Below are 27,344 nucleotides of genomic sequence, written 5' to 3' on the forward strand. Positions count from 1 at the left end.
TTCTTGTTCTGCAGGTGTTGTGAGTATGCATTACTGGTCCTAGAATATTGGGCTGATGCTCCTGAAATACAGCGTGCAGCTGATCTTTACGAAGACCTTATAAAGTGCTGTGTAGGGGATGCCATAAGTGAGGTGTGGGTTCTGATGAGTCATATCATTTGCTTTTCCTTCTTAAGGGTTGTGTAACCTATCAACTAATCTTGGTGGTTCTCTTTTTAAAATATGGTCTTGTTTTCCTTTCCATTTCATGACTTTGATGTGCTCTCAAAGTTGTCCTTCCCTTGCGAACTTGACCATCATTTCACTTAGCTTTTTGTCTTGAACAAAATGAATGTAGCAGCTCTGGAATTCCTATTGGCTAATTGACATTAAATTTTTTATCCTTTGGACAGCATGCACTAAATTAAAGAAACTTAATGTTTTATACAAGTAATGAATTGAAGCAAAGGGAAAATGAATTGAGTAAACAAAGATGATTTTGTAATGTAAATGAAATTTTTATTGGAAACAAATTGTATTTATGTAAAGGTAGCAATGTTTGAGAAGATCTGAAATTACAACACTTTTTCTTTGTGAAATCTTCCATGATGTCTTCTGCAATCTCTCTCAAAATCTATTAAAAAGCTCTCAAATGAAGTTCTAAAACCCAAAAAAAATGTTTTAAAAGAGTGATCTTATACTCAGATTCACATTGCATTTCTCTGACATTGATTTCAGAAGGCATGTTTTTTGGCAAATGATTTGTTTTGAGATTTGAAGGAGTTTAATATCTCTGACAGCAATTTTTTTTGAAATTTGTTTATCAGTTTTTGAAGAACAGTATTGGATCCTTTTTACTGTCTTGCTCCATCAATCTTCCTACAGTGTCCCCTTAACACTCTTTATCAGATACTGTTTATCAGTTTTATGTTTCCCAGCTCTATTGTATCATGATGATGGTTCACAGAGTGTGATCCGAAACGTTGATTTAAAAACTTTTACACAATCGAATCCAGAAATTAGAATCATATGAAATTATGGATTGTGGAAATCTGATATCATTAATTTACTCTTTGGATCGTTCTAAATGTTGCATTCTGTATGCTTTTTCAATTGTTCTAAATTTTATTTGATAGGGGTAAAAAGGGGGTTTCGAAAGGACCCCAAAACCTTTTGCACAACATAAAAGATATAGCAATGAAGCCTAGTATCCAAGTATAGGATCACAACAAGGAAGTAATAGCCCCAAGGCTATAAACAACAACTGTAGAGCTGTTCAATGAGGACAAAAATTCAACTAGGGGCCAAAAGAAAACAAGAAACTCACTAAAATGCTCCAAAGAACTTTGAATACGGCGACCAGGCCTAACCAATGAACCATAAATTCTTGATTTCTCATTAATAATATTCCTTTTTTGATTGTTGCTCCTGAATCAAAAAGACTTATCATCCAAAGATGACATCCTTTTTTCCTTGCATTTGGAAAGTGAAATGGGTGAATCACATGCACCAAATTCTGTAGTTGACTAGTCAACTCAGAACCCCTCCCAACAGAGTCACAAGGAGTCAAGGATAGGGTACAATTAATTTCATGGTTATTGAAGAATCGTCACCATCTGTAATACTACTCAGCACAATTATAACCTCTTAAGATTGAACAAAAGGATTCATATATTTTTGTATTCCAAGAATATGTTGTCCTCCTAATGTTTGAACAATCAGCAACATAGTGGTCAATTTTGTGCCATTTTTGCTAGAAAAATCTTTGTAGAAAATCTCTTGCCTTCATACCCCAAACTTGGAAGACAAAGTTATAGCAAATGGGAGAACCAAATCCACCATAGCATTTACACAGAATCTAGCATAGAACAGATGTCATGCCCCCTTTTGAGGATATACCCGATCTTTGCCCAAAAATAACAATTCCAACAATACAATTTATTTACAAAGAGTATTCTATAAATAAATTACACAATTGCAATAAAACAGAAAAAAATGTAATAGTTAACATCAAGTGTTATGATCATCGATAATCCATATTGAAAACACCCAAATGCATTTGGATACATTTCATAGCTTATTTCCAACACAGCCAACAATATTAGAAATTCGATGGGAAAGCATGATAGGATGCCGGGAGCCAGTCCTCCTCAATCAAGCCCAAGGGCACAGAATGGGCCTCCAAGTCATTTGGCCCCTTGGCCCACAAGCATGGCACATACATCTTAGGGTTGGCATACTTGATGAGGGAACCAGGCCTGCTGCATCTCCCTATCATATGTTTCACATTGATTCCCGATATGATTGCTTGTTGGAAATCAAATAAATAATTACTAATATTTTTTGATGACTTGGCAATTTAATTTAATAAAGAAATTAAATCTTTTTAGCAGATTTATAAACAAATAAATAATAAATCCAATGATATTGCATACCAATCGCTTTTTAAAATATTGTAGATAGCTGCTTTTTTTCTGAATTGAACCTAGAATCAAAATTCTTATTCGATGCCTTTTCGAAGAGTAGAACTGCCCTATATATAATCCCCAAAATGGGTTGAAGAGTCACAAACTTGCAACTTTTAACAAGGGATACAACTCCTTCAAGTGCTGTGTCCCTCTTTAATTAATCAGTTCTTTTCAAAACCAACCGCGCCTTCCATTTGCATCCACTGCCCCTTCCCAATTGCTATTTGCTGAAGATATAATAGTAACTAATCATCCTTCAAGGTGCCGATCTTATCCATTATTACTTGCTCCCCCCTTTTTGGCGATCTTGCTTAAGTTGCTATTTTATTTTTTTACAGCATGATAACAGACATTTGCAAGATTTGATGTCCTCTCAATACTCCCATCACTGAGCATGAGAGTCTCACCCATAAAGGAACCCAATTGATGTATTCCTTTTCAGGATGGAAACCATGGTCCCATTTTTCAGGAAAGCCTGCCTATCTGTCTAGAAACTATCAACCCTGCAAGAGGATCCGGGCACAATCGTCATGGGTTGAGAATGAAATAAAAAAAAACCATTCTGTACAGGTTATGGCAACTATTTCGAAATGGTTTGTAATGTCCATTATTAAATTTTCCTTTAAATAATAAAATCTAACTCTCAATTATAGAAGTCTGCACAATTAGAATAATTATGAAATCCATATGATTCAGAAATCACTGCTAATAATGAATTCTGTTAATTAGATTTAATATTCAGAAAATGGTTTTGAGTGATTGAGTTGTCTATTTCCACCAGGTGATTTAATTCTCAATGAAGTGCCCTTTCTTCCTTTAATATTGCCTGATATTTGACCTACAATCTGCTGCTGATTGTAAAAGTATTTTAATTCAAACTCAGATTTGCATAATGGTGATTCCGTGTGAGATCACCATTTGGAATTGTGGGTTTTTGTCCTCCAATTCCAGGACTATAGGGGTGTCATCCTTAGGTTGGGTGAACTGTAGTTCTTGCTCCACAAGGAGTAATAATCACATATAAAATTAATTTTTCATCTTGTGTTTACTCCATCTTTTTTGGTCTCTCTTATTCATCTTTTTCCTTCAATGGTCGTGAATCTTATCATGCCCTTTGACTTTTGAATACAGTAAGCTTTAATTTTATATTTTATAATTCATTTTTTGATATTTAAATTTATTATTATAATCTCATTTAAAAAAGGGGACATTACATGGTTACAAAATTTCCACTTTCTCTTGGCCTGATCCCTGAAAATTTCAATGTTTGGCATGGCTCCAAAAAATCTCCTGATGAAAGAAAACTTCAATCTGGAGGAAGCCCTGTCAACCAGAGAATTAGGAATTTGCAAATGAAGACTCATAGCACCTTCAGTCTGTTGCAAGGGAGAGGGAAAAGCAAAGTACCTCTGCACATCAATGACCACGTCTGCCCTTGAAGACATAGCCAACAATTATTACTATTAGAACCAGCCATTTCATTAACAACAAGAGGCATTGTAGCACCCACACCAAGACCATCTTCCACTAACAAAGTGGAAGAAGTGCCAGACACGGACACAATCGGTGTCACAGACCTGTCCTCCCCAAGGGAGCAAGCATGAACTTTACACGAAGAAGAAATACTAGTAAGTTAGTAACGTTCACAAGATTTTTGTGGGCTGAAACACCCACATCAACACCACCCAGGAAAGAGTCACCCCCAACACCACCTGATTTACATGATACATCAATAGGGGATGACATGCATTGGGCCTTACACTCAGGGGGTAGGAGAAGAAACCCACGTTTCAACCCCTTCTACAAGCTGTACACCATAGAAGTGCATTGATCCACAACCACCATTGATGTACCCATCACAAAAAGGGAGACTTGGTTCCTAGCAGCCACATATTTTGCCTTAGAACTCTTCAAATGGGCCCCAAACCATAGATCCAGCAGCAATTCTTCATTCTCGTAGGCAAAAGCTAAATTCCACTCATCCTCTTTTTCATCTTCAAATCATTCTAAATGTTGCATTCTGAATCTTTTTGAATTAATATTGCTGCTTGCATTTTGAATTTTTTTATAATGTGTATGGTCTAAGTTTTTAAGGTTTAATGTTTAACATTGTTTGTTTTTTGGTTATGGTTTCATTTTTTAGCTTTAGTTTTTAGTTTTTAGTTTTTAATTACTTCAATTTTACTGTTTAGTTTTATGATTTTAATGTTATATTATTTACATGCGTTATTTTAGATTTTTTTTAGAATTGTGCCGAGTTCTATAAATTTTTAAGTTTAATATTTAATAGCATGACAAAGTAAATTATTTTGTGCTGTTAAATTTATTTTCTAAGTTTATACTATTTAGTTTTTTTTAAATTTATACCTTATATTTCTTTTCAAATTTATACTTTATTCTCTAAGTTGCCGGTTCGGGTTCGAAGAACTGATACGGCAAAATTTTGAAAAGGGGTTTGGGTTCGTTAGCACAAACACACACACACACACACACACACACACATTTATATATATATGCAGCTTATAAGCATGAATTAAGATTAGCATGTCACATAGCATCATATAAACAACAAAACCAACATACACTTGTAATCATAGGATCATGATCATACCATAACAACATCATATACATCAAGTTTAATATCAAAATGACAAAATATTCAAGTATCATTGTTTCAACATTCAACAATTATTAGTTTAGTTTATTATTATTTTTTCAACAATTATTAGTTTAGTTTATTAATATTCAAGTATCATTGTTTCAACTTTCCCCGTACTTGTAGTCATGTTGCTTGTGTGAAATGAGCCAAGTTAATGTTTTAAAACTCACTTTTAGGGTTATATTTTAATTTTTTGTGTGGTGGATTTAAGAAAAAATTAAATTTTGCAAAAAAAACACCATTTTTGGGCCATCAGACCCTTGGGTTCGACCTAGTACGAACCAGGCCTGTGAATCACAGACCTTGTCCGGACCATTGGCGGACCGGACCAGGACCCGGACCAGGACCCCGGACCAGGACTGGACCGGACCAGTTTAGGGGTCTAGGGGGGCGAACCCTGCAACATAGTTAGCCAATAGGCTTTTGTTATAAGTGGACTTGTCACACTACTTTTTCCCGAAAAAGTTGCCTCACGCCTGAAAGAAAAAAAAGTGCTTGAAAGCATAAAAAATTTAAAAACCAAAAAAAAAGACTGGAAGTTAGTTAACCTTAACAACCAGATGCCACATCGACAAAAAAAACATGATGGGATCCTAAAAAACAGTTGCCACAACTGCAAATATTTTTGCAAGACGATCAAAACGATTTGAGTCATTGATGTTTTACCATTTTATATTTTTATCCGCAATATTTTTGTTGGCTGTATTTTCCGTTTCCCGTTGTATATTTGCTTTCCTCATTCCCGTATTTCTTTTTTAGTTGGAGCTTTTCCTTTTTTCGTTCATTTCTTTGTTTCGTCGGCTTTTTAATCGGTTCTCCGTTTCTTGTTCACCGTAATTATGATGCTGGACTTATTCCACCGCTTGTCTACAAGGTTCACATTTCAAATTAATAGCAGCACTTTATATTTTATACGATTAGGAAGATTAAATTGAATGCTTCAATTTTTAAAATTTATAAAATTATGAAATATTTTAATTTCAATTTAAGTATTAGCTATTAAATAATATTAGATGTTTAAGTAAGAATATACAGTGAATATATTTTAATTTCTTTTAATAAAGGAATTGAGGAAGTATAATAATAATAGACACATATATAATAAAATAATAGTCATTATTATTAATTAATAATTATAACAACATATTATGTTTAATATTATAATATTTCACATTATTATTATATTAAATAATAATATGAAATTTATAAATAATATTATATAATTATTATTTAATTTAAAATAGATAATATTATATATATATATATTTATATTAGATATTGAGAGTCCAAAAAAAATAGACCAAGAGTTTATACAAGACTAGGGAGCGGGGGGCAAGGCCTCAACCGCCAAAATGAGGAGCCAGAGAGAGGGTTATATACAATTATCTCTTTTAACCAAAAAAAAAAGGAGACATATCAGAATAATTTCCTATTGGAGAACCTCATCCATGTCCTCCATCCATGTGGTCCAGCATTGTTCTCCTTCCATCCAGACCACCTTCTTTCTTGCTAGGATCTAGGAGCACATCTCAATCCTGTTGAAGGGAGGAGGCCTGCTGTCCTGTAGATCCTTTATCAGTTTCTTCATTGCCTTGTCAAAGGAGACTTGGTTCTCGGCGAGCCTAGCCCATGCGTAGTCGTCTTGCATCTCGTAGACAAACATGGTTGCTCTGCCATCCTTCAGAAATCGCAGTAGCTTGTTTCTCTCGAGGTTCATCAAAAAATAGACCTGCACAACAATTTTGTAATGTGTGAGTTTTTTAAAAAACTTAGTACGTTCCCTTGTAATACCTTGGAACTTCCCCTCATTTCTAAGTTTCCAAATAAACCAGAGAATGTAAGAAGATAAAATTTGCCACACTAGATTAGTATCCTTCCTCAGTCCATGAATAAAACTAGTAACTATATCATGAGTGAAAACAGATTCTGTGATAGCAATTCCAAACAGAAGCCAAATTTCTCTAGCAAAGGGACAGTCAAAGAAGATGTGACGCACGGTCTCAGGTTTTCTGCAGACAAAACACCGGTCATATGCAGCCGATTTATTCCTAATCGGTAATCTGTCCAACATAAATTGCCATCTGAAACATTTGATCTTAGGGGGAATGGGGGACTGCCAGAGCTTTTCAAACGTTTTCTGCCAAGTATCGGGGGTATGATTAACATACCACAGAGTGTTGATATGTTCGATTACCGCAGTGTCACTATTGAGCAGGGTATAGATAGATTTGGCTTTGATATGAGGGAGGGTGGAGCCATCCTTCCAAAGGAATGTTAGGTACCTATGGGCGTCTACTTGGGTGTTCTTCGGGAGATCAAGGGGAGCGCAAGCATTTTTAATCATATTGTATGTCTTCTTATGCGATGCAGGGAGATCATATTTAGTACTAAGAGCCTCCCAGCTGATAAGATTATCATGTTCTAGAATATCCATAATGTACTTGATTCCTTTATTATGCCAGTGCTTAGCAGAGCAACCTTGGGTTAAAGCAAGGGGTTTGGAGTTATGATGTAGGTTCCACCATATTGACCTTTCACCATGGAGGGTATTGTCACAATTGAAGCTCGAATTGTTAATGAGACCACGCACATGCTCCCAGGCTTTCCAGATGGATTTAAACACCCAGGTGCCTTGGACAGACACAGGGAAACCGCCTGCAATTAAGTCACGGAAGGGGAGGGCTTTCCAAGTTTTGGCATTTTTAGGAACATCGTTTTGTATGTTGTTTCTAATGAGGATTTTCCAGGGTTCTTTTCCTTCCAATGAGTGAAAAATCCATTTGGCAGCAAGGGAGATACCTTGCAGCCTGAGATCCTTGAGGCCCAACCCACCTAGCTTTTTATCCAAGTGGCACCATGACCACTTGACCGCGTGAGCTTTCCTTTTACCCTTCCCGTCAGACCATAGGAACCGTCTGATGGCCTTTTGGATTTCAAAGACTTGGTAATTACTGAACATCCATACCGAGGAGTAGTATATGTTGTATGAGGATAGGATCTTTTGGCAGACTTGAATCCTGCCAGCAAGGGAGAGGACCCTATTGTCCCACTTGTTGAGTTTACTATCTATCTTACCCTTGACCCAGCCCCACATGTCCTTAAGAGAGGGAGATACAGAGAAGGGAATGCCAAGGTAACAGACTAATTTATTAGGTCCTCCCCACGCATAGCCAAACTGGTGAAGCCAGTCCGGAGGATGATCTTTCCATCCAAGTAGGATGGATTTGGTGTTAGATATCCGGGCTCCAGAAGCTCTACCGAAAATGTCAAGTTTTTGATTAAGGGAATCAATATTGTGCTTTGAGAGTTTCAGGAAGAGCGAGGTGTCATCAGCAAACTGGATGTTGATCAGTTCAGAGTCGTCAGGACACGGGGGGATGGGGTTTCATCTCTAAGGAGATAATACAGGGCATCAGAGGCAATGACAAACAGAGCAGGGGCAAGGGGGCAGCCCTGCCTAATTGATCTGGATAGGGGAATAGGCTGGGAAAGGGTCCCATTGACTTCAACCAGGGCAGATGAATCCTTGAGGAGGATTTGAACATAGTTACAGAACTCTCTAGGAAAGCCAAAGGCTGAGAGCATCATGAGGATGAAGTCCCACTCCACCCTGTCATACGCTTTCTCAAAGTCGACAAGGAACATGGCGGCGTCTTGGTTCGAGGTTCTAGCCCACTCCATGGACTCCCAACTCGTTACAAGGTTCTCCAAGATGTATCTGCCTCTAATGAAGCCTGTTTGGGTAGAGCAGATGAATTTGGGGAGGATCTTCTCAAGGCGAGAGGCTAAGGCTTTGGCTAGGATTTTGTAGGAGATGTTGAGGAGGGTAATTGGCCTCCAATTTTTAATTAGGGCTTTGTCCCCTTCCTTTGGAACAAGCTTAATAATACCCCTATTTATGAACTCCCCCAGGGTGCTAGTGGCAAGGGCTTCATCGTAGATGTCCAATAGGTCGTTCGAGATCCAATCAATGTTAGTTTTGTAGAATTCAGCAGGGGTCCATCAGGGGCCTTGCTATCCTTGGAGTCTTAATGACATCCTTGATTTCTTGCACGGTTATCTAAGCTTTGAGGAGGCTGGCTTCGTCCTCAGAGATTCTATTAGGAATAATTGTTCTACATTTGGTATGGGCCTCTGTTGAGGACTCATTATCCTTATAGGTAAACATAGTTTTGTAAAATAGTTCAAAGGCTTCTTTGATGTCATTTATATCTAGGAGTTCCTTATCATCTATAATTATTCTATCTATTTTTTCCCTGGTCTGTTTTTGTTTAAGTAGATTAAAGAATATCCTTATCACCAAACTGGAGCCAGTGGTTGCGGGCTCGGATGAAGGCACCTCTGATTTTAACCTGCTGGTGCTTCCTGAGAATATCTCTAGCCTCAAAGACCTTCTTGGCTAGGGTAGGGGAAGAAGGCTGGAGTTGAATTTCATGTTCTAGGGAGTGAAGCCGATGGGTAAGAGTTTTCTCTATGAATCTAAAATCCTTGGCTTTTTTTGGCCCAATGGTTTGGAGAAGACTCTGCCAGGAGGAAATGTTCCTCTGCCATCTGAGCATGTGGGATTGGGGGAAATGTGGCTGCAAGTTGTAGAGTCTAATTAGTTTGATGGCATTTAGGACATCCTCATCTTGCAGCAAGGAGGTGTTAAGCAAGAATTTCTTATTACGAGGATGGCTAGGGGTGATGGAGTTCCTGATGTTAATAATGGCTAGAATAGGGAAGTGGTCAGATAGGGTAGTTGGTAAGACTGCAACCGCGTTCCCAAACTAATTGGGGGAAAAGGAGAAAAAGTCCTTATTAGCATAGAATCTATCTAGCCTGGAGTAGATCCTATTAGTGTTTTGCTGAATGTTGCACCAGGTGTGCCATAGGTTAGGGGTGTTAGTTTTAGTGCCTTCTAGGGGGTCAAACAATTGAAAGTGTTGTTTCAACCTGTCCCAGTGAGGTCTTTCTGAGTTTTTCCATTCAAACGGAAGTCCCCCAGCCTTGTCATTCTGAGATTCAATCATATTAAAATCCCCCGCCATGATCCAGGGGATATTTGGGAGGGAGGTTAGCCAATTCCAGAGGGAAATTCTTTCCTTATAATCATTGGATGCATAAATGGAACATATGCCAAAGCAAGAACCCTTAATATCTAGGGTAGCCCAAGCTACTCTATTACAGGGGGAGGTCCCTTTATCCTTGAGGTACATTGTCCATTTAGGGGCGATAAGAAGACCAACTCCTCCTTTTCCTCTCGGGTGGTTGGTATAGACTTTGATTGCATCTCGCCAGATAAGCCAAGTGTGGTGTCGAGGGAGAATCCAACAGATTTAAGTTCTTGTAACATAAGAAAATCCAAGTTTTTATGATGATCCAAAAATCTTTTAATAACAAATTTCCTGTCAGGTGACTCAAGGCCTTGAATGTTCCAAGATATGTTTTTCATCAAAGTGGAGGATTTGGGGGGGGCTTGGTAGGGAGATCGTTGCTGGTCACCAGATTTCTTCTTGTTTTTGGAGCCCACGGGCCTACCTTTTTTTTTATTTAGGGAGTGCCCTTTCATAAGTTCCTCATCATCTTCATTGGTTTCGGGAAGCTCAGCTCTACTATCTATATTTCCTACTATGTCGGACCCAGACAACTGGGAGCCTGGAAAGTCAGGGAGCATAGTGCTACTTCTAATTTCCTCTAGACCCTTATTGGCATAGATAACTTCTATAATATGATTGTCCTCTAGTTCTTTGAGCATAGATGTAGTCGAGGGAATGGTGGTGTTAGTGTCAGGAATAAGCCCTGCAAGTGAAGAGGAGACCGGTTGAATTGGGGTATTGGAACTGAGCATCATTGCAGGGTTATTACCAATGCTAGCACCATCATCCCCACGATCGGGGTTTTCTAGGTTTTTAACCATATTTCTAACCACAGAATTAACAGGTGATGGATCAGGGTCCTGGGGTTTAAGAGCAAAGGCCAATTGGTTATTGGAGGAGCGGCTAAGACTCAGGGCATTAGGAGGGGTAACTTTACGTCTTCGTTTCCTTGAAGAAACAAGTTGAAAACCATCCGAGGGGGTTTCTACAAGATTTTGAGAGGGGTCGGAAATAGGGATGAGGAGTTCGGGGGCTACAGGTGCAAGATCGGGCTTGAGAGGGTTAACCTTATTAGGAGTGGGATCAGGATCTGCGGACCTCTCGTTAGCAGAGCGGGGAGGGGAAGATTGTAGATCATTAACAGTTTTAGGGTTTACAGTAGTTTCCCCTGAGTTATGTTTTTGCTTCCTACAATTAGTAATTGGGCAATTTTTACAAATATGCCCTTCTTTCTTGTAGAGAAAACATGCATTCAACCCTCCAAGCATTTCAATCGGGCAGACGAATGTGTCTCCATTGATATCTAAGTTTAAGGATGGTGGAATGTCGATTCCAGGCTTGATTGAGACAAGCATTCTTGCATCTAGATTGGGCACCAACCGAGCAGTTTCATCTATCCGAATAATTTTGCCAAATGGTTCAAATAATTGGGGAAGGAAACGCCACAAAAAAGGGGGGACATCCTTGAGGATGACCCATCTGGGCAAGGATAATGCGAGGACTTCCTCCTTTACCGCCTCTGGAGACCAGGATAGGGCTCGAAAGGAGGTATTCCCAACCATCCAATACTGGCGTTTAAGTGCTTCCAATTGGGCATTATGCGAATTAAAGAAAATGAGAAAGAGACCTCTCTGTATTTGTCTACAGAACGTGATTTTAAGCCCTAGTTTGAGATTCCATAGGTTGCAAAACCAGTCATCTACGAATTTCCTAGGTGGGCATTTTTGAGCATCAACACAGGCAAAAAAGATGGCAGTGTCGCATAACCTACGCTTTTCTAAAGCAGTCTCATTCAACATTTCAATGTTTGGCGAAATGCAGAAGGGATCCGAGGTATTGCAAGGGGACTTACCGTCCTTACTGGGTCCTTCGTCTGTAGGAGTCGTAAGGAAGTGCGCCGATGAGCGGACTCCATTTGCAGGCGGGGTGACGGTCTTGGCGAACGACTTTGCTAGGGCTGGTAATGTATGCGGAATGGGTTTAGGGTTATTAACACTAAGTCCGTCTGACTCCGGCTCCATGGTGACCCAGGGTTAAGATCGTGCGAGGTGGGCGGAAGGGTGGAGTTAGATGTAATAAATTTTGCAGAGCAGAATAAATGAAAGACAGAATAAAATGGAGCAAGTGGGACAAAAGCAAACCTGTTGGAGGAGATTAACTCCTCCACGTAGACGCCAAGGTACTCCCGACGGCGCCTGCTAGCCTTGGTCCTGCTTCCTTCTTCAGGTCGTGGATGTAGGCACTGAAAAAGTGCAGATCATCTTCTTAATATTATATTTATATAATAATATATTTTTTATATATATATCTTTAAATAATTTAACATAATTTGTAAAATATAAATTAAAATTATATATTATTAAGATCTATGTTATTATCGTCACGTCACAGTCTTCGTAGAAAGCAAGCAATGGGTATAAATATCCGGGTACCACTTCTCACGTGTTACCATGTAAGGAAAATTTAACTTTTCATAGTTTATTCTCCATACTATGTTACATTTAACTTTCCATAATTTTTGAAAATGTAAAATTTTATATATTTAACATTTAATTTTTACTTTTGATATCCTATCGGCTTATCCCTTGAACCTCCCCTAGGTACAAGGTGCTAGTTTATTCTTATAATAAGTATTTCAATATGTAATTTATCTGTAATAGAGTAAGTATCTTTTGTTCGATGTGTAGCATTTTTGTTGTCTTTTCTGTGGGGGACTTGCATCAGTAGAGTCTACCTCTCTTTTTGTTCATTTTTAATGTCTTCCTCCAGTATTGTTTTAGTATCTACCTCTTGCTCATGTTGTGGTAATGATACATTTATCGGTAGGAAGTAGGTACAACTGAGGGCTCAATTGATAGAGCACGAGATGGTGGAAGTGGGCACCACATACATGGTTTTATAAGATATACTAGTTTCTTCTATCTAGGGGAAGATTGTAATGTGTATGGTATGTTAGGCATGTTGATGGTTGTATGCTCATAGTGGCAAGGATTAAATATAGTCGGTTGATTGTTGTGTCTTAACTGACAATTAGCAAGATTTTGGTGTAATAAATATTGTGCTGAATGTTGAGCAAGGTCATCAATGTGACAATATTCAGTTGTACCAAGCATAGCATTGCAGACTATCAGTAGCAATAATTATACATTTTCTTTATGACCATGCCTGTTGCCTTTTCAGAGGGGTTTGGAGCTTGGTGAAAAGCGATAGAATTATGAAAAGTGACTGTCCCTCAATCCCATTGAGGGTTGCTGACCCTAGATCCTTTCTCTGGTTTTAAGAACAACTTTTTTTTTTTGTGACTCTATCAGATGAAAAAGTAGTGCCTTTTTCCGAAGTTAAGCTGTCCTGGTTCAGGTTTTGGTTTGGGTTCAAGGGTTCGGTCAAATTTTTTGGGGGTTGGGTTTGTCCATTCAAAAACATATAAAAATCATAAAAATATATATATTTACAGCCTCAAATTAAGAATATAAGACATAATATACATATTTCCTACTTTTTAAGTATCATAATATTTATAACCTTATTTGATATTAATATAAGTTAATAATAATATATAATATTATAAATAATAATAAAATTATTATTAAAAATTAATTTATATATTTTTATCGAGAGGAATCAAAAGCTTAGCTATTTACAGGGTAAGCCCCCCCAATATTAATAATTTATTTAAATAAATCTTTATTAATAATAAATAATTATTTTAACATAACAAATTTTAATTTTTCTGTATTATTATACAAGTTCACAATACACTCCATCCCACTCCCCTTCACACTTGTCTCCAAGAATTATTGGAAGCTTTATGATTTTATTGACAACCGTATGTTAGTGGTTCTTGATGTGGTGTAAATTATGTGGGCCTTCCAAAAGACAAGGCCTGCCATGACCTCCTGTTCAACCTCGGCTTCAAAGCCTTTGGTGGAATGTTCATCTTCTTACCTAAGTTACCGGTTCAGGATTGGGCACGTGAACCTGGTTCGTGGGTTTGGGCAAATTTTTTTTTGACCTTTGGGTTCGTGGGTCGGGTTCATCCATACGCACACACACACGTGCATGCATGCACACACACAAAGGGTAATTGGAATGCTTGGGACGATCCCGAACCCGGGCGAACCCAATTCGGGTGCAGGGACCAAAACCAGCAAACTCAGTAACATAGCTTCTTATTCAACATTGTCATATATATTGCTAAGGTGGGCAAAGATTTGAATAAAGAAATTGCACAAAGGCGAATGCATCAGGTTTGCCGCAAGGCACACAATTTTCCTCCGAGATTCATCATGAGTTCATGCAAATTCATTCGGGACGAATACTTAGTTGTTCATACAAACTTGTAAAGATCCCCCAATGAATTGGCTCTGAATCCGGACCGAGTATATGAACTGGACCCAGATTTTGGCATTGGAGGGGACGAACCGGTATCACACCTTTTTCCTTTAATTGGCTTGAAATAACAAAGACTGCAAAATTTCTGTTTTTTATGAAAAATTCAGTGTTTTTAATGCCCCTATCTGTTCCTGATTCAATCTCATGTAATTGATTGACATTATATATTTAATTTTTTGAGTCAATCCCAATCCCAAATGATGCTATAATGGAATTGAGGAAAGGCCTTGCTTGCTTTTGATTACAATATGTCAAGTAGGACTAATTGCCTCCTAATTTTTCTGGTCTTGTGAATTTTGATTTCATGTTGGTTAAGTTCCTTTAATTGCCTGGTGCTGTATGTTTTTGTTTGTGACATTGTTGAACTTTATTACAAGCTTGGGATTTGTATTGTATAATCTGCTACTGATACACAGGTTTGGTCTGTATATGTTAATCACATATAAGGATCACTTTTTCCTCTGGTATGTTGGTATTGCTCGCCTTTTGCAATACAGGGATGCTTATTAAACTCAAACAAATCTGTAGCTCAAAGAATTGTTACATTTGTCTGGTCCATGTCATTGGGTGACTATCATCAACGAAACAAATAACAAACTAGTGAGACTGTTCCCTGTGATTTGTTCATTATCAACAACCATACATACAACGAAGTACTGAGACTGTAATTTTGTGATCCTAACTCTAAGGTAGTTTGCTGGCTTGCCTGAGATTATCTACTAGAATACTGTTTAGATAGTTTTTTAACTCTTAGGAAGTTTTTCATCTATTTCTTAGTGCTCATATGCTAGTGTGTGCCATAGTTCTTTGATTAGAACTTGGCTTCAATCTTGGTTTGGAAGTGGTGAGAGTTTGTATTCTGAAGGAGCAGAGTTTTTGAATTCTCCTAGTGGTCAACATTTTCCACATCCTTGCAGTCAACTCTACCAATTAGGGATAATTTTGCAGAATGATACCTTTTGCCCTCAACTCTATGGACACTTAATATTATAGTTGCTTGCCTTTATTCTGATTTAAACTCAGTTCTGATTTCTTATTAGATGTCAGATCAAATGTTGTTTCCAAATCATTCCATAAACTTACTAATTTCAGGCTGATAATATTAGATCAGATTCTGCTCTTATTTTTCATATTTTCTGCGATGCTCCCTAAATAGCACTGCTGCTAATATTAATGCAGTTCTGATTTCAATTCTCTTTCTGCTTATTTTTCTTTTATCATTCCATTTCTGATCCTTTCATGGATGCCTTCTACAAATGAGGCTTCCTTCCTTTTATACCCTCTATAATGAAAAGGGTCATACCTTTTTGTCTTGAAGGGACACTCTTATTTGCAATTGCTGCCCTTGCCCTGCTAAAGAGTCACAACTCTTCCTCTTAACTGCTGGCTTGAACCTTAATTATATTTTAATTAAATATCTTCCATTGTATCTATTGCCCTTGCAAGGGATACAAACCTTCATCACTGCACTTTGAAAGAGTCACGACCTTTCACAATTAGCACCCTTTTGAAAGAGTCACTTCCTTATTTACTTTCCATTTGAGGGAGTCACAACTTTTCATTTCATGCCTTTTGACCATTCATTAAACTTAATTAAATTTTAATTATTTTAATTTTAATTCTTTTATATTTTAATTTTATTATTAAATCCTATTTCAAAAAGGGGACATTACATGTGCACCATCAAAATGCCATGCTTTTGTCTTTAATTTCTCAAGTAAAAGCTAATGGCTTCTACAAAATATTTGGGTTGGGATTCATGATTGAATTTCAGATAATGTGAATTTAGCCATTGTTTCCAACAATAGTTCTGCCAATGCATTGCTTTGATGCCAATTGTATTCAAATTTTATGTTTATTGTGCTTAAATAACAGAGATTTGAAATAAAACAATGTAATGCAGTCCAAAAACAGGAAGAAAACTATTTGAATAAATAGTACAAAAGTAATAAAGAGAGGAATCGGGGTATAAGGGAGCCATCTACATATGATAGAATTGACACAGCAGACAGCTTAGGTTTTGTTCTATTTTACAGCCAATTGGCTGTAGTCCATTGTGGTACCCATGGTCTAATTTGGAGGCCTCCCTTTCTCTTCTCTTTAAAGGATGTGCTCCAGGCTGATGAGCACTCTTCCTCCAATTATGAAAATGATATTCGTTTTTGGCTGCAGGCTACAAATGAGGTTAAACCTGACCATAAATTAAAAAAATATCCAATATCTAATGGCTGCTTGTAGAAGAGTGAGGATTGGCCCATTCTAGTCATCAATGGCAACCTCATTGTGGATGATATGCTATACTTTTTTAGAACATGCTCTGCTTTGCAAGTTTATGGGAATTGAGGTCTCATTACCCTTCTTTAAGAATTGGCCTTGTTGAACTTGGCAACTTGAGGGGAATGGAGATTAACCTTGCCGAATGGATACTTTTTTGTGGTTTTTGCAAGAATGGCTGATCAATACATGGTCTTTGAAGGACACTCTCTTTTTTGCAATCAAGTGGTTTTCTTTAGCAAACCTTGGCATGTAGGATTTGATTCTATGACAGAGCTTCCTTCATGAATACTAGTTTGGTTCTTCCTTTTCCGGTTGATCATGAAGACATGACATTTTACAATCCATTGCTGTGTTCCTTGGGAAACCCATGGATTCCCCTCATCTCTTGATGGAGAGGAAGGTAACGACTTATATTCGTTTTTGTGCTGAAATCAATCTTGATAAGCCTTTGCTCGACTCTCTAGAGATTATATTGAGAAACTTGCAATGGATTCAGCAATTAGAGTATGAAGTCCTACCTTTTTGTGGTCATGTTTGTCATGCCTATGGGCACTTAAAAGAGATTGCACACAAATGGTCATAGTTCCTTCCCAACCTCTTTTAGATAGTTCTGTAGCAAAAGCTAAAGCAAAAGGAAAAGCTTCCACCCATATTGATGGATTGGATTTAGATGGCTTCATGCATGTGAAAACTCACAATAGAGGAAGGACACTGAATTTCCAGAAAGGAAACTTTTCAAGAGGAAAGTTCAATAATAGATTTGATGTCCTAAACATTTTTGAGGTACTTGAGCTTGCTAGGGTTGAGAAACCCATACCACTAAAGAATCTGTTCCAGGCAATTGTGGGTATCTGCTTGCTAGGCAGACACTCGTAAATGTTTCTGAATTCTAGACACCCCTAAATGGGGTATATTTTTGGATTTGAATTCACTTATGAGGCCCAGCTCACATATTAATTTTAGGATATCTTGAAGCTTGATCTTTTAGAGGTGGTTAGAGAGCCCTAGCCTAACAAGTGGATGCTCAAAGCATTTAATCTAGTTGTTCTTTTTCTTAATTCCTAGAAAGGAGGGTGTTGACTCTTTTGATTTGTTCTTTCCTATTGCCCTTTATAATGTCATGTATAAGATCATTACCAAGCTCATTGCAAATCGTTTGAAGAGGATCATGGATTCCCTCATTTCTCTTGAGCAAGGAGGGTTTGTGAAGGGTCACGAGATCCTTGAGGATATATTGTTATAGCCATTGAGGCCATCCATTCTATGTCCCGCTTTAAAGATAAAGCTATGTTTACCGAGTTGGATATGTCCAATGGCTATGATAGGATTAGATGGTGATTCCTCAGAACATTCTTGTGGGCTTTGGTTTTTACTTTGCATGGATTGATAGGTTCTCCATCATTTTTAGTTTTAAAATTTTAATTAAAGGTATCTTCTTTTCCTCTAGGGCGGCTGAAAGAATGCGATCCCTTAACTCCTTACCTTCTCATCCTCAAGGTTGATGGCTTGGTAGATTGTTAAAGAACAAAAAACCAATGGCAACATCTGTGGTTGAAATATTACACAATGTCTAGACTTGCAAACTCATCTTAAATTTGATGGTGACATGACTTTGTTGCGTATCATTAAGATTTAGGAAGCTATTAATCTTAGGAAGCTCTGGATATCTATTTGGCTGCTTTTGGTCAATAGATTATTGAGGACAAGTCCAATATCTTCTTCTTTAATACCCCCTCGAACATCCAACAAAGAATAGGTCATATTATTCATTTTAAAATCGGGTAGCTTCTGTTTGATTATCTTTACATCCCCTTATCTGTTGGTAATCCCAAAAGAGCTCAATGAAAGATCATTGGACCTTTTGATGGTTGTCTTTTGGCTAGCCGACCGACTCTGTAGAGTCTGTTCTACAGGCTGTGGCCATCTATAGGCTCCTTGTTGTATCTGCCCCTAAAAGCATTCTTAATGACTTTGATGCTCTCTCCAAGAAATTCTTATGTGTGGTCATTTTAGATTTTTATAATGGAGTCTGATTAGTTGGGATCAAGTGTAGGTCTTAGTAAAATGGTGGCTTGGGCTTTAGTTAGATTGTTTTCAATAGCCAAGCCTTGGTTGCTAAGCTTATTGGTGTTGGTGTAAGCATCTTGATCAAACTTGGGCAAGAATTCTTAATTTCAAATATCTGCACAAAGTTGTTGATTCTAAAGATTTGGCACAAAAGGTTTGATGGTTTGAACCCCTGGTCTCTTTTCTATTTCAGCAGCCTTTGAGCCAGGTCTTTATGACTGCAGGTTGGTCTATTGTTGCAAATTTCAAGGGCATTCTTGAGGTGTGGAGACCCTCCATTTATCATCCATTTTTGCTAACTGGCCATGTTGCTTTCTAGAGGAAACAAATGCTTTTGCTTGGAATTATGATTCTAAAAGAATTTATATGGCGGCTCTTGGCTACAAGTCCCTTGCCTTGAATGATGGTGTAAATAGGGATTTCCTCGGAAAACAAATTGGAATACATTCAACTAGCCTAAATGCAACTTGTTTATGTGGACGCTTTGTCAAAACAAATGTTTCATCTGGGGCAAAATTAAAAAGAGAGGATTTCAAGCCTCTTCAAAATCTGTTGTGTGTAGTATGGAGGATGAATTTGCTGCTAATTTTCTTCCATTGTCTCTTCGCTTTAGGTATTTGGGGGCAATGGCGGTGCATTTGGAACTGGCCTATCATTCATTCTACTTCCATGTTTGACTTCTGGGTGAACATGGGTCAATCTCCTTTCATAGCTACTATTCTGAGTGTTTTTTGGAGCTTGGGCCCTATTTTTGTTCTTTTGATAAATCTGGCTCAAATGGACTGTTGGATTTTCCAACATCATCATTGTGTCATTTTGCAAATCTGCCAGAAGACTACGGTTTCTGTAAAATAAACAATTGCTGCCATGTGTTCTATGGATAAGGCCCTATCATCCTCTGATAATTGAATTTCAAAAGGCCTCAAGTTACATTGTGTTGTTGCTTCCTCTTGTTGATCTTGCCCCTCCTAGTAGGCTTCTAGAAAGGTGGGTTTGGTAAATCCATTGTTCATATTCTCTGGGAATGAAACTCGGTTGCGGATTGTCTTGCTGAATGGTGTACTGAGGAAGATCAAAACTTTAATGTCTTTGAGTGGTGGTCGCTGCCTCTCGAGAAAGCCTCTCAGCTTCTGCAACTTGTGCACAATGATCAATTTTGACCCTCCTCTCTATTCTTTGCTGCAGCTCAAGCATGCTGATTGCCACTCTACTTGGAATTCCTCAACAAAATCTCACTTTTTTGGCCCTAAATATATTAAAATAAGGAGAGGAATCTAAATAATAAAATAGTGAATTTAACAAAGGATGAAGGAATATAGTGCAAGATCCCTTGATGAACAGAAAAGAAAGCCCAGCCATAAATGGATCAGTGCACTATGCTAATTGCAAAGAAATCTTTCAAGTCTTTTTATATTGAGAAAGTCTATTAAAAGAACCTGATTGGGATGGTAATATACTTTAAATTTCCGAGTAGTGATTTTGATTTTCTTTATTGTTATTTTGTAATATATGACCTGGAGTCGGGTGTTATACCAGTTGCCCTTCCTTTTTCACAAGTGCTTAATCTGACTCTGAAAAGTGTTTTGAGTCAATCATGAGTTATAGTTAGACAGTTTATTCCCGTTGTTTATTTCAACATCTTCTAGTTCAAAGGTAATCTTGCAATGTATTTTTCAAGCTGATTTGAGGTTTATCTATGTTCCCTGATTTTGAGCTCAGTGTTGTACATCAGAATTTGTTTCTAAGTAGTGTACTTTCTGAGATCCACTCGTAAAAAGTTGTCTACTACAGTAGTTTAGTGCCATTGAAAATCAATTTAGATTTGCAGGTTCGATCAACAGCAAGGATGTGTTACCGAATGTTTGCAAAGACATGGCCAGAGCGCTCTCGACGCCTCTTTTTAAGTTTTGATCATACAGTTCAGAGGGTAAGCAATGCATTTGATATGAAATGGCAGTGTTTATTCAATTACACATCTTTCTGTGCTCAGTATTTTGTAATATTTCTATTTGAGCATATATGTGAGGCAGACCTGAAGTAGTAACCACCTTAAGTTATAATAGGGTTTCAAATTTCAATTACTTTCAGTTAAATAGTACAAACCATTTGTTTGATGCACTGATTGTACCCTTCACCAGCTTATAAATGAGGAGGAAGGTGGTATTCATAAGAGATATGCTTCTCCATCAATTCGTGACAGGGCTGCACAGCCCTTGCGTAATCCAGTAACGACAAGCACAAATATACAGCCTTTGGCAACATCAGTGGTTCCAGGATATGGAACCTCTGCTATTGTGGCTATGGATCGTAGTGTAAGTTTGTCATCAGGACCATCATTGCCCATCCATGGGAGTCTACTAGTGTCACAAAGAAAACATTCAGAACAAGCTCCTGAAAGAAGCCTTGAAAGTGTTCTTCAAGCTAGTAAACAGCAAGTCAGTGCCATTGAGAGTATGTTGAGAGGTTTAGATTCTTCTGACAAAGGAAGTGGTTCTACAATTACAAGGCCTTCTTTCAAGGATCCTGCTAATGAAGGTACGTGCAAATGGAAATCGTTTTGGGAATTTGGTTATCCCTCTTTTTCCCTTCAATTTATACCACATCTCATTAAAAGCATTCTGATTATGTTTAATCTTTCTAAATTTTTTTGAGTTATCCTTTTCAGTGGGAGGAAGCTACAGAAGGATACAAACATCTAGTTTTCCTATCCGCAGTGGAGTTGATCCTCCATCTTCTCGCGACCCACCATTTCCTGCTTCTGCTTCTACAATGGGTCAGACCGCTAATCGAACATCTAGCAGTTCTAATATGTATAAATCTGGTGCCCGTGGTAGTGCTTTAATTGGTGACTATCTTGATGTGACACCTTCTCAAGTTCCTGTTTCTATGGATATTGGCAGAACATCTTATCTGGGTGGTGTGAACAATGATACATCGTCTGCACTGACTACATCCTATACTGCAAAAAGAGTTCCACTGACATATGAGAGGTTGAATCAGCGAAGTTCTTTTGAAGAGAATGACATTAAAGCACCGAGGCGTGTTCTCAGATTAGAACCACAGATGGAAAAACTGTATCTGGATAATACCCCTTACAAGGATACAAGTCACAAGGATCAACAGTATAATTCAATACCGAATTTCCAGAGACCACTCCTGCGTAAGTATGGAACTGGAAGGTCATCTGCAAGCAATAGATTAAGTATTGAAGATAACCATCTACCAGTTGGAGAAATGTATAACTATATGGATGGTCTCATGTCTCTTAGTGATGCCCTTACAGAGGGACTTAGCGTTAGTGCAGATTGGTCTGCTAGAGTTGCAGCTTTCAACTACATAAAGAAACTTCTACAACAAGGGCCTAAAGGTGTCCAGGATGTGATACAAAATTTTGAGAAGATTATGAAGTTGTTTTTTCAGCATTTGGATGATCCACATCATAAAGTAGCCCAGGCAGCTCTTTCTACACTTACTGAATTGGTTCCTTCTTGTCGAAAACCATTTGATAGTTACCTTGAAAGAATTCTACCACATGTCTTTTCACGGCTGGTTGATCCCAAGGAGGCTATTAGGCAACTTTGTTCATCATTGTTGGAAATTGTAGGAAATACTTATAGTATTGATCTAATTCTTCCTGCATTGCTGCGATCACTTGATGAGCAGCGTTCACCGAAGGCCAAGGTTGCTGTTATAGAGTTTGCTATATCCTCATTTACAAAATTAGGAATGAATGGGGAGACTTCTACTGGAAGTGGTTCGCTAAAGCTATGGCTTGCAAAGTTGGCACCACTAGCAAGTGATAAGAATACAAAACTCAAGGAGACAGCTGTTACTGGTATTATCTCTGTTTATACTCATTTTGATTCAACATCTGTCCTAAATTTTATTCTGGGCCTTTCCATTGAAGAGCAAAGCACCTTGCGCCGAGCCCTAAAGCAATATACACCAAGGATTGAGGTTGATCTCATGAATTTTTTGCAAAGTAAGAACCAACGAACACGCTCTAAATCTTTATATGACCAATCTGATATTGTTGGGACATCTTCTGAAGAAGGATATTCAGGTACAGGGACAAGGAAAGCTCAGTTTTATGGAAGATATTCCTCTGGATCAGTTGACAGCGACGGCGGGAGGAAATGGAGTTCTGTTCAAGAACCAATGCAGTTTAGCAGCAATGTTACTAGGGAGACAATGTCAGAAGAACAACAGAAACATGTTTATCAAAACTACGAGTCTTCAATCAATCTTGAGGAGGTTCATTGTTATGTTAAAACTAATGATTCTAGAAATAGTATAGAGGCAGCAACAGAAAAATTGGCAACATGGATTGATGACACACTTCCTCCCAACCTTGATACAAGGCTTGAATATGAGAATTCTGTTGGGACCCCACGTCGAGATCCTCGTGGATTCACAAACATTGATACACAGAAAGGAGCCTTAGACACCAAATTCAGTGCAGAACCACATCCCGATGAAGAGTTGATAAATGAGACTATTACACACGAATCTCTGCAGGAATCTGGGCCTAGCATACCTACACTTATCCACCAGGTATTTCTTGATGAATTAGATTTTGAAAAAAAATACCAGTAAAATAATCTAGTGTGGTTGTGGTACTATCTCGGTTTTAGGAACAGTATTTATAATGGCATTTTGAGGAGGTACATCTGACAGGCAATGGCAAGTGTTTTTGTTGTCTGTCCTGATAGGTTGTGGTGTGCTGATTTCTACAGATGTGCAATGGTAATGATGAAATATCTGTGAGAAAGAAACGAGAAGCTCTTCAAATGTTGGTCGAAGTATCAAGAACAAATGATGCATCCATTTGGTCCAAGGTTTGTCTACTTTCTTGAAGTAGAATATGGTTTCTTGTTTATATAAGTAGAACTGAAATTGGAATGCTTGCATTCTATCTGGTCTATAATAATGTTTCTCATTATCTGATATGGAACCAATTGTTGGATAAGCTTTTACAGATGTTTACTCTCATTAGAGATTCAAAAGGGCATTTCCTTATCTTTGAAGTTTGTTAAATTCGCACTATAGATCTCACATTTGATACATCATCACACAATATACTCCTTTTCATAAACAACTCTGCTAAGTCGGCTAATACCCTTGGAACAATTTCCTAGGTTCAATGTATGTAGTCAATCTTGTGTCGGCCAATACCCTTGGAACAATTTCCTAGGTTCAATGTATCTAGTCAATCTTGCTCAGCACACTTTACTCATGTCGGCCACATAATTCATAACTCAAAAATAAAACATTATGTCTACGGGTTTACCGATCTAAGTAACTTTGCTCAACTGTTAATTGCTTTTCATGACTGACTGCTCAGAACATCATGACTCGCTCATTCCATCAAATATGTTGATGCGGTTCCAGTCATAGACTCCTGCAAATGTCATGAACATACATTCCAAACCGTAACACTTAACTCTTCACCGATCTTCCGTACCGGTCGCTTGATCATAGCACTGTTCCTGTTTACCGGTTTGCTGTTTAATTGCTTCCACTACCGGTTAGGCTTTACTGGTTGGACTAAAAGACTTAGATGACAGACAAAAGATGCTTGGCATCAATGACAACACAAGTCAAGTCATCAATCAACCTATTACAACAAAATCATCATCAAGCCAACAATCTCCCCCTTTGACATTGATGGCAACACTTAGGAAAATTTTTGTCAAGTAAGTGTCACATTACAAAAATTATGACTCATGACTCAAATACATACAAAACTCCCCCTTAGCAATTACATGTTTTTACAAAATTTCAGTTGACCAATATACTACTCCCCCTTTGACAACAATGACAAAGGTAAGCAAATACTTGTGAAAGAAAATGAATACAATAGACCAAAATTTGTATTACCGGTGGAAAGAGTATAAGAGTCATCAAAATTAATCTTCAAAGCATGCAAGTCATTATCCCATGTTGCCAAAAGAGTGGATGTGATCTCAATGTGTGTTCGGATTTGGTATGCAAGATCTTCCATGGCATCTAGAGTGCTCATCTCCGGTGTCAGCAATATTGCCTCTGTTTCCTTGTAGCCTCTCTGCAAAATTTGTAACTTGGGAACTATATGTGTCTGTAACTCCTGTAGAGGTGCAGTCCTCTTAATCTTTTCTGCCTCATATGACTTCAACTTATGCTGTACACTTACAATAGAACGGCCAAAAATTGTAGCTGAATCATTTAGAGGATCAAATGATTCACTCATAACCTTTATTGCCTGCTGTTCTGCCTTGATCTTCTTCTCTATATCATCAAGAACTAATGAAAAATTACAAATTGTAGACAGTATTTTACCTCTGGTCTTTAGTGTATCTTTTATCTGTTCCATATTATCACTAAGACCTACCCTGTCTCTGTCAATTTCCTTGATCAAAATTGCAATCCTTCTCTTCTCATATTCCTTCTCAGCATTCTTGATTGCAGCTTCTTCCAGGCTCTTCATCTGCTCCCCTGCTGATGTAACCAAATGTTCTAGTTTGTCAATAGGTGTAGGAAGGCTGTCAATATCAGTCTTCGGTAGTATACTGGAAAGTATATCTATTGCACTTTGAATAGTTTGAGCTTCCTTTCTCTGTGCTTTCATAATCTTTTTCTGTGCCTTAGATTGCATAGAAGACACAATCTCCATCAGCTTAGTTGGACTCAACATGTCCATGTTAATCTGTCCTTGTATAGATACAGTGTCATCCTCGTCATCATCATCAACAATTTTCTTTGATGTAAGTGACCGGAAGGTCACTTTTTGCTCATGCTCTTCTTCTTGCTTCTCTTCATCTTTCTGCTTCTCATCTGTCTTTACCGGTGGCTCTTTAGTTTGCTCAGCATTTGTTTTAACCGGTTGCTCAACATTAATCTGTTCACTTTCCTTAAGCATTTCTTCTGTATTCACTGGTGGCTCCATCATCTGTTTGTACATTTTCTTCAGTCTCAATCTCTTCTTCACCTTTATCTTTATCCTTACCGGTGGAGATGTCTTTTGGTAACATTGTCTCTTCATCAATGATAATAATTGTTTCTTGCTTAGTGTGTGTATCAACTGTTGTGTCATCAAACACAATTTCATCCGGTATGATATCATCAATGTTCACATTATCAGAGAGATCTTCTCCCTTTAATCTCTCCGGTTCCTCTTCTTCAGGTACCAATCCTAAAAACTTCTTCAAAATCTCCTCAGTCTCATCTTGTACCGATTGGGATTCTCCAACAAGTAATCTTGTAAGCTTTTTCTTTGATCTAAAGAATGGTTTTGAATTCAAAAAGATATTTTGCAATTCCTTCTCAGAGGCTTCTTGTTGTAAACTTACAAGAACAAATTCAATAATTTCCTTGTCTTGTTTTATGGCTGCCTGCCATCTTGCATCTAATTTACTGTACAAAGAATTTGGTATTTCCCCTTGCAATTCAATCAGAGTTTTATTGAACTTATTCATTAACAAAACTACTGCATGCATCGTCAATTTGCCTTTCCTCTTCTTCACCAAATTTGTCATAAAGTTTATTCAAACCAGCTAATATACCATACTCCTTAATGTGTAACAATAATTTTTCAAAGGGAGTAAGTTTAGTTACCGTTTTCTTAAGTGATTTTACAGTAGACGCTCCAACAACCTTTGATTTCTTACCACTAGCTCTCATCTCTTTCTTTACTTCTTCAGACTCTGTTTCTTCTTCATCTGCGGCTCTCTTTGCTTGCTCCTTTTTCCTCTTACTGGTTTACCAGTGCTTTAGGTGCAGGGGGCTTGATTTCTTTCCCCTTTCTCTTGAATTGAATTTTAGAAGGTTTCTCCTTAGCAGCTGTGCTTCTTGTTTGTCTACCAGTACTGGTACCGGTTGGGGCACTAGAGGATTCAGCAGCCTTTTTTGCTTCAAATTTTGCTTTGGCCTCAACAATCTCCTCCTTTGTATATCCTTGTTCAACAACAAATTGTTCCACCTCTTTTCTTACCTTCTTTGCAATAACCAGTTTGGCAAGCTCAGAATGCACCTCAATAGATTTTTCTTTAAAGGTTCCAAACCTGGTTGCATTAGAATCTACCGGTTGTTCTAGGAGATGATCAGCATAAGCAATCAATAAATCAGCTTCAACTTCGTAACCCATCGGCATCACCCATGATGTCCTAGGGTCTGCTGCCTCCATCTGACATGTGTCAGTATCCACCATGAAACAAATAGTATCTTCATACCTTTTAACAACTTGTTCCGGTATCCTTTCTCTTTCATGCATCCTCTTCTGAAAGTCTTTGAAATATCTCCAAATTACCTTTGTAAACTCATTACCGATCAACTTGATGCTGTTTTTAATCTGTAACATTGCTGGTGTATCCATTGACCATTGAATATCACCGATACTGGGAAAGGAGTTTTGAAAGTAGAAGAACAAACCTATGATCAACTGTCCAA

At 37.9% G+C, this 27,344-nt stretch overlaps 1 protein-coding gene across 2 annotated transcripts in view; it reads left to right on the forward strand.

The window, feature by feature from the left end:
* Window positions 1–27,344, forward strand: part of LOC131062413 (CLIP-associated protein) — a 56,081-nt gene that overhangs the window by 12,140 nt on the left and 16,597 nt on the right. The window contains exons 11-16 of one of the 2 annotated variants that reach the window (XM_057996066.2): window positions 15–132; window positions 20,749–20,847; window positions 21,059–21,455; window positions 21,586–21,730; window positions 21,821–23,474; window positions 23,657–23,758. In XM_057996066.2, coding sequence (XP_057852049.2) covers window positions 15–132; window positions 20,749–20,847; window positions 21,059–21,455; window positions 21,586–21,730; window positions 21,821–23,474; window positions 23,657–23,758 — 2,515 coding nt within the window. Of the gene's footprint in view, window positions 1–14; window positions 133–20,748; window positions 20,848–21,058; window positions 21,456–21,585; window positions 23,475–23,656; window positions 23,759–27,344 lie in introns of both variants that reach the window. The other variant, XM_057996065.2, reaches the window with a different exon arrangement.

This window comes from Cryptomeria japonica, chromosome 3 (assembly GCF_030272615.1).
Source record: "Cryptomeria japonica chromosome 3, Sugi_1.0, whole genome shotgun sequence".
NCBI lineage: Eukaryota > Viridiplantae > Streptophyta > Pinopsida > Cupressales > Cupressaceae > Cryptomeria > Cryptomeria japonica.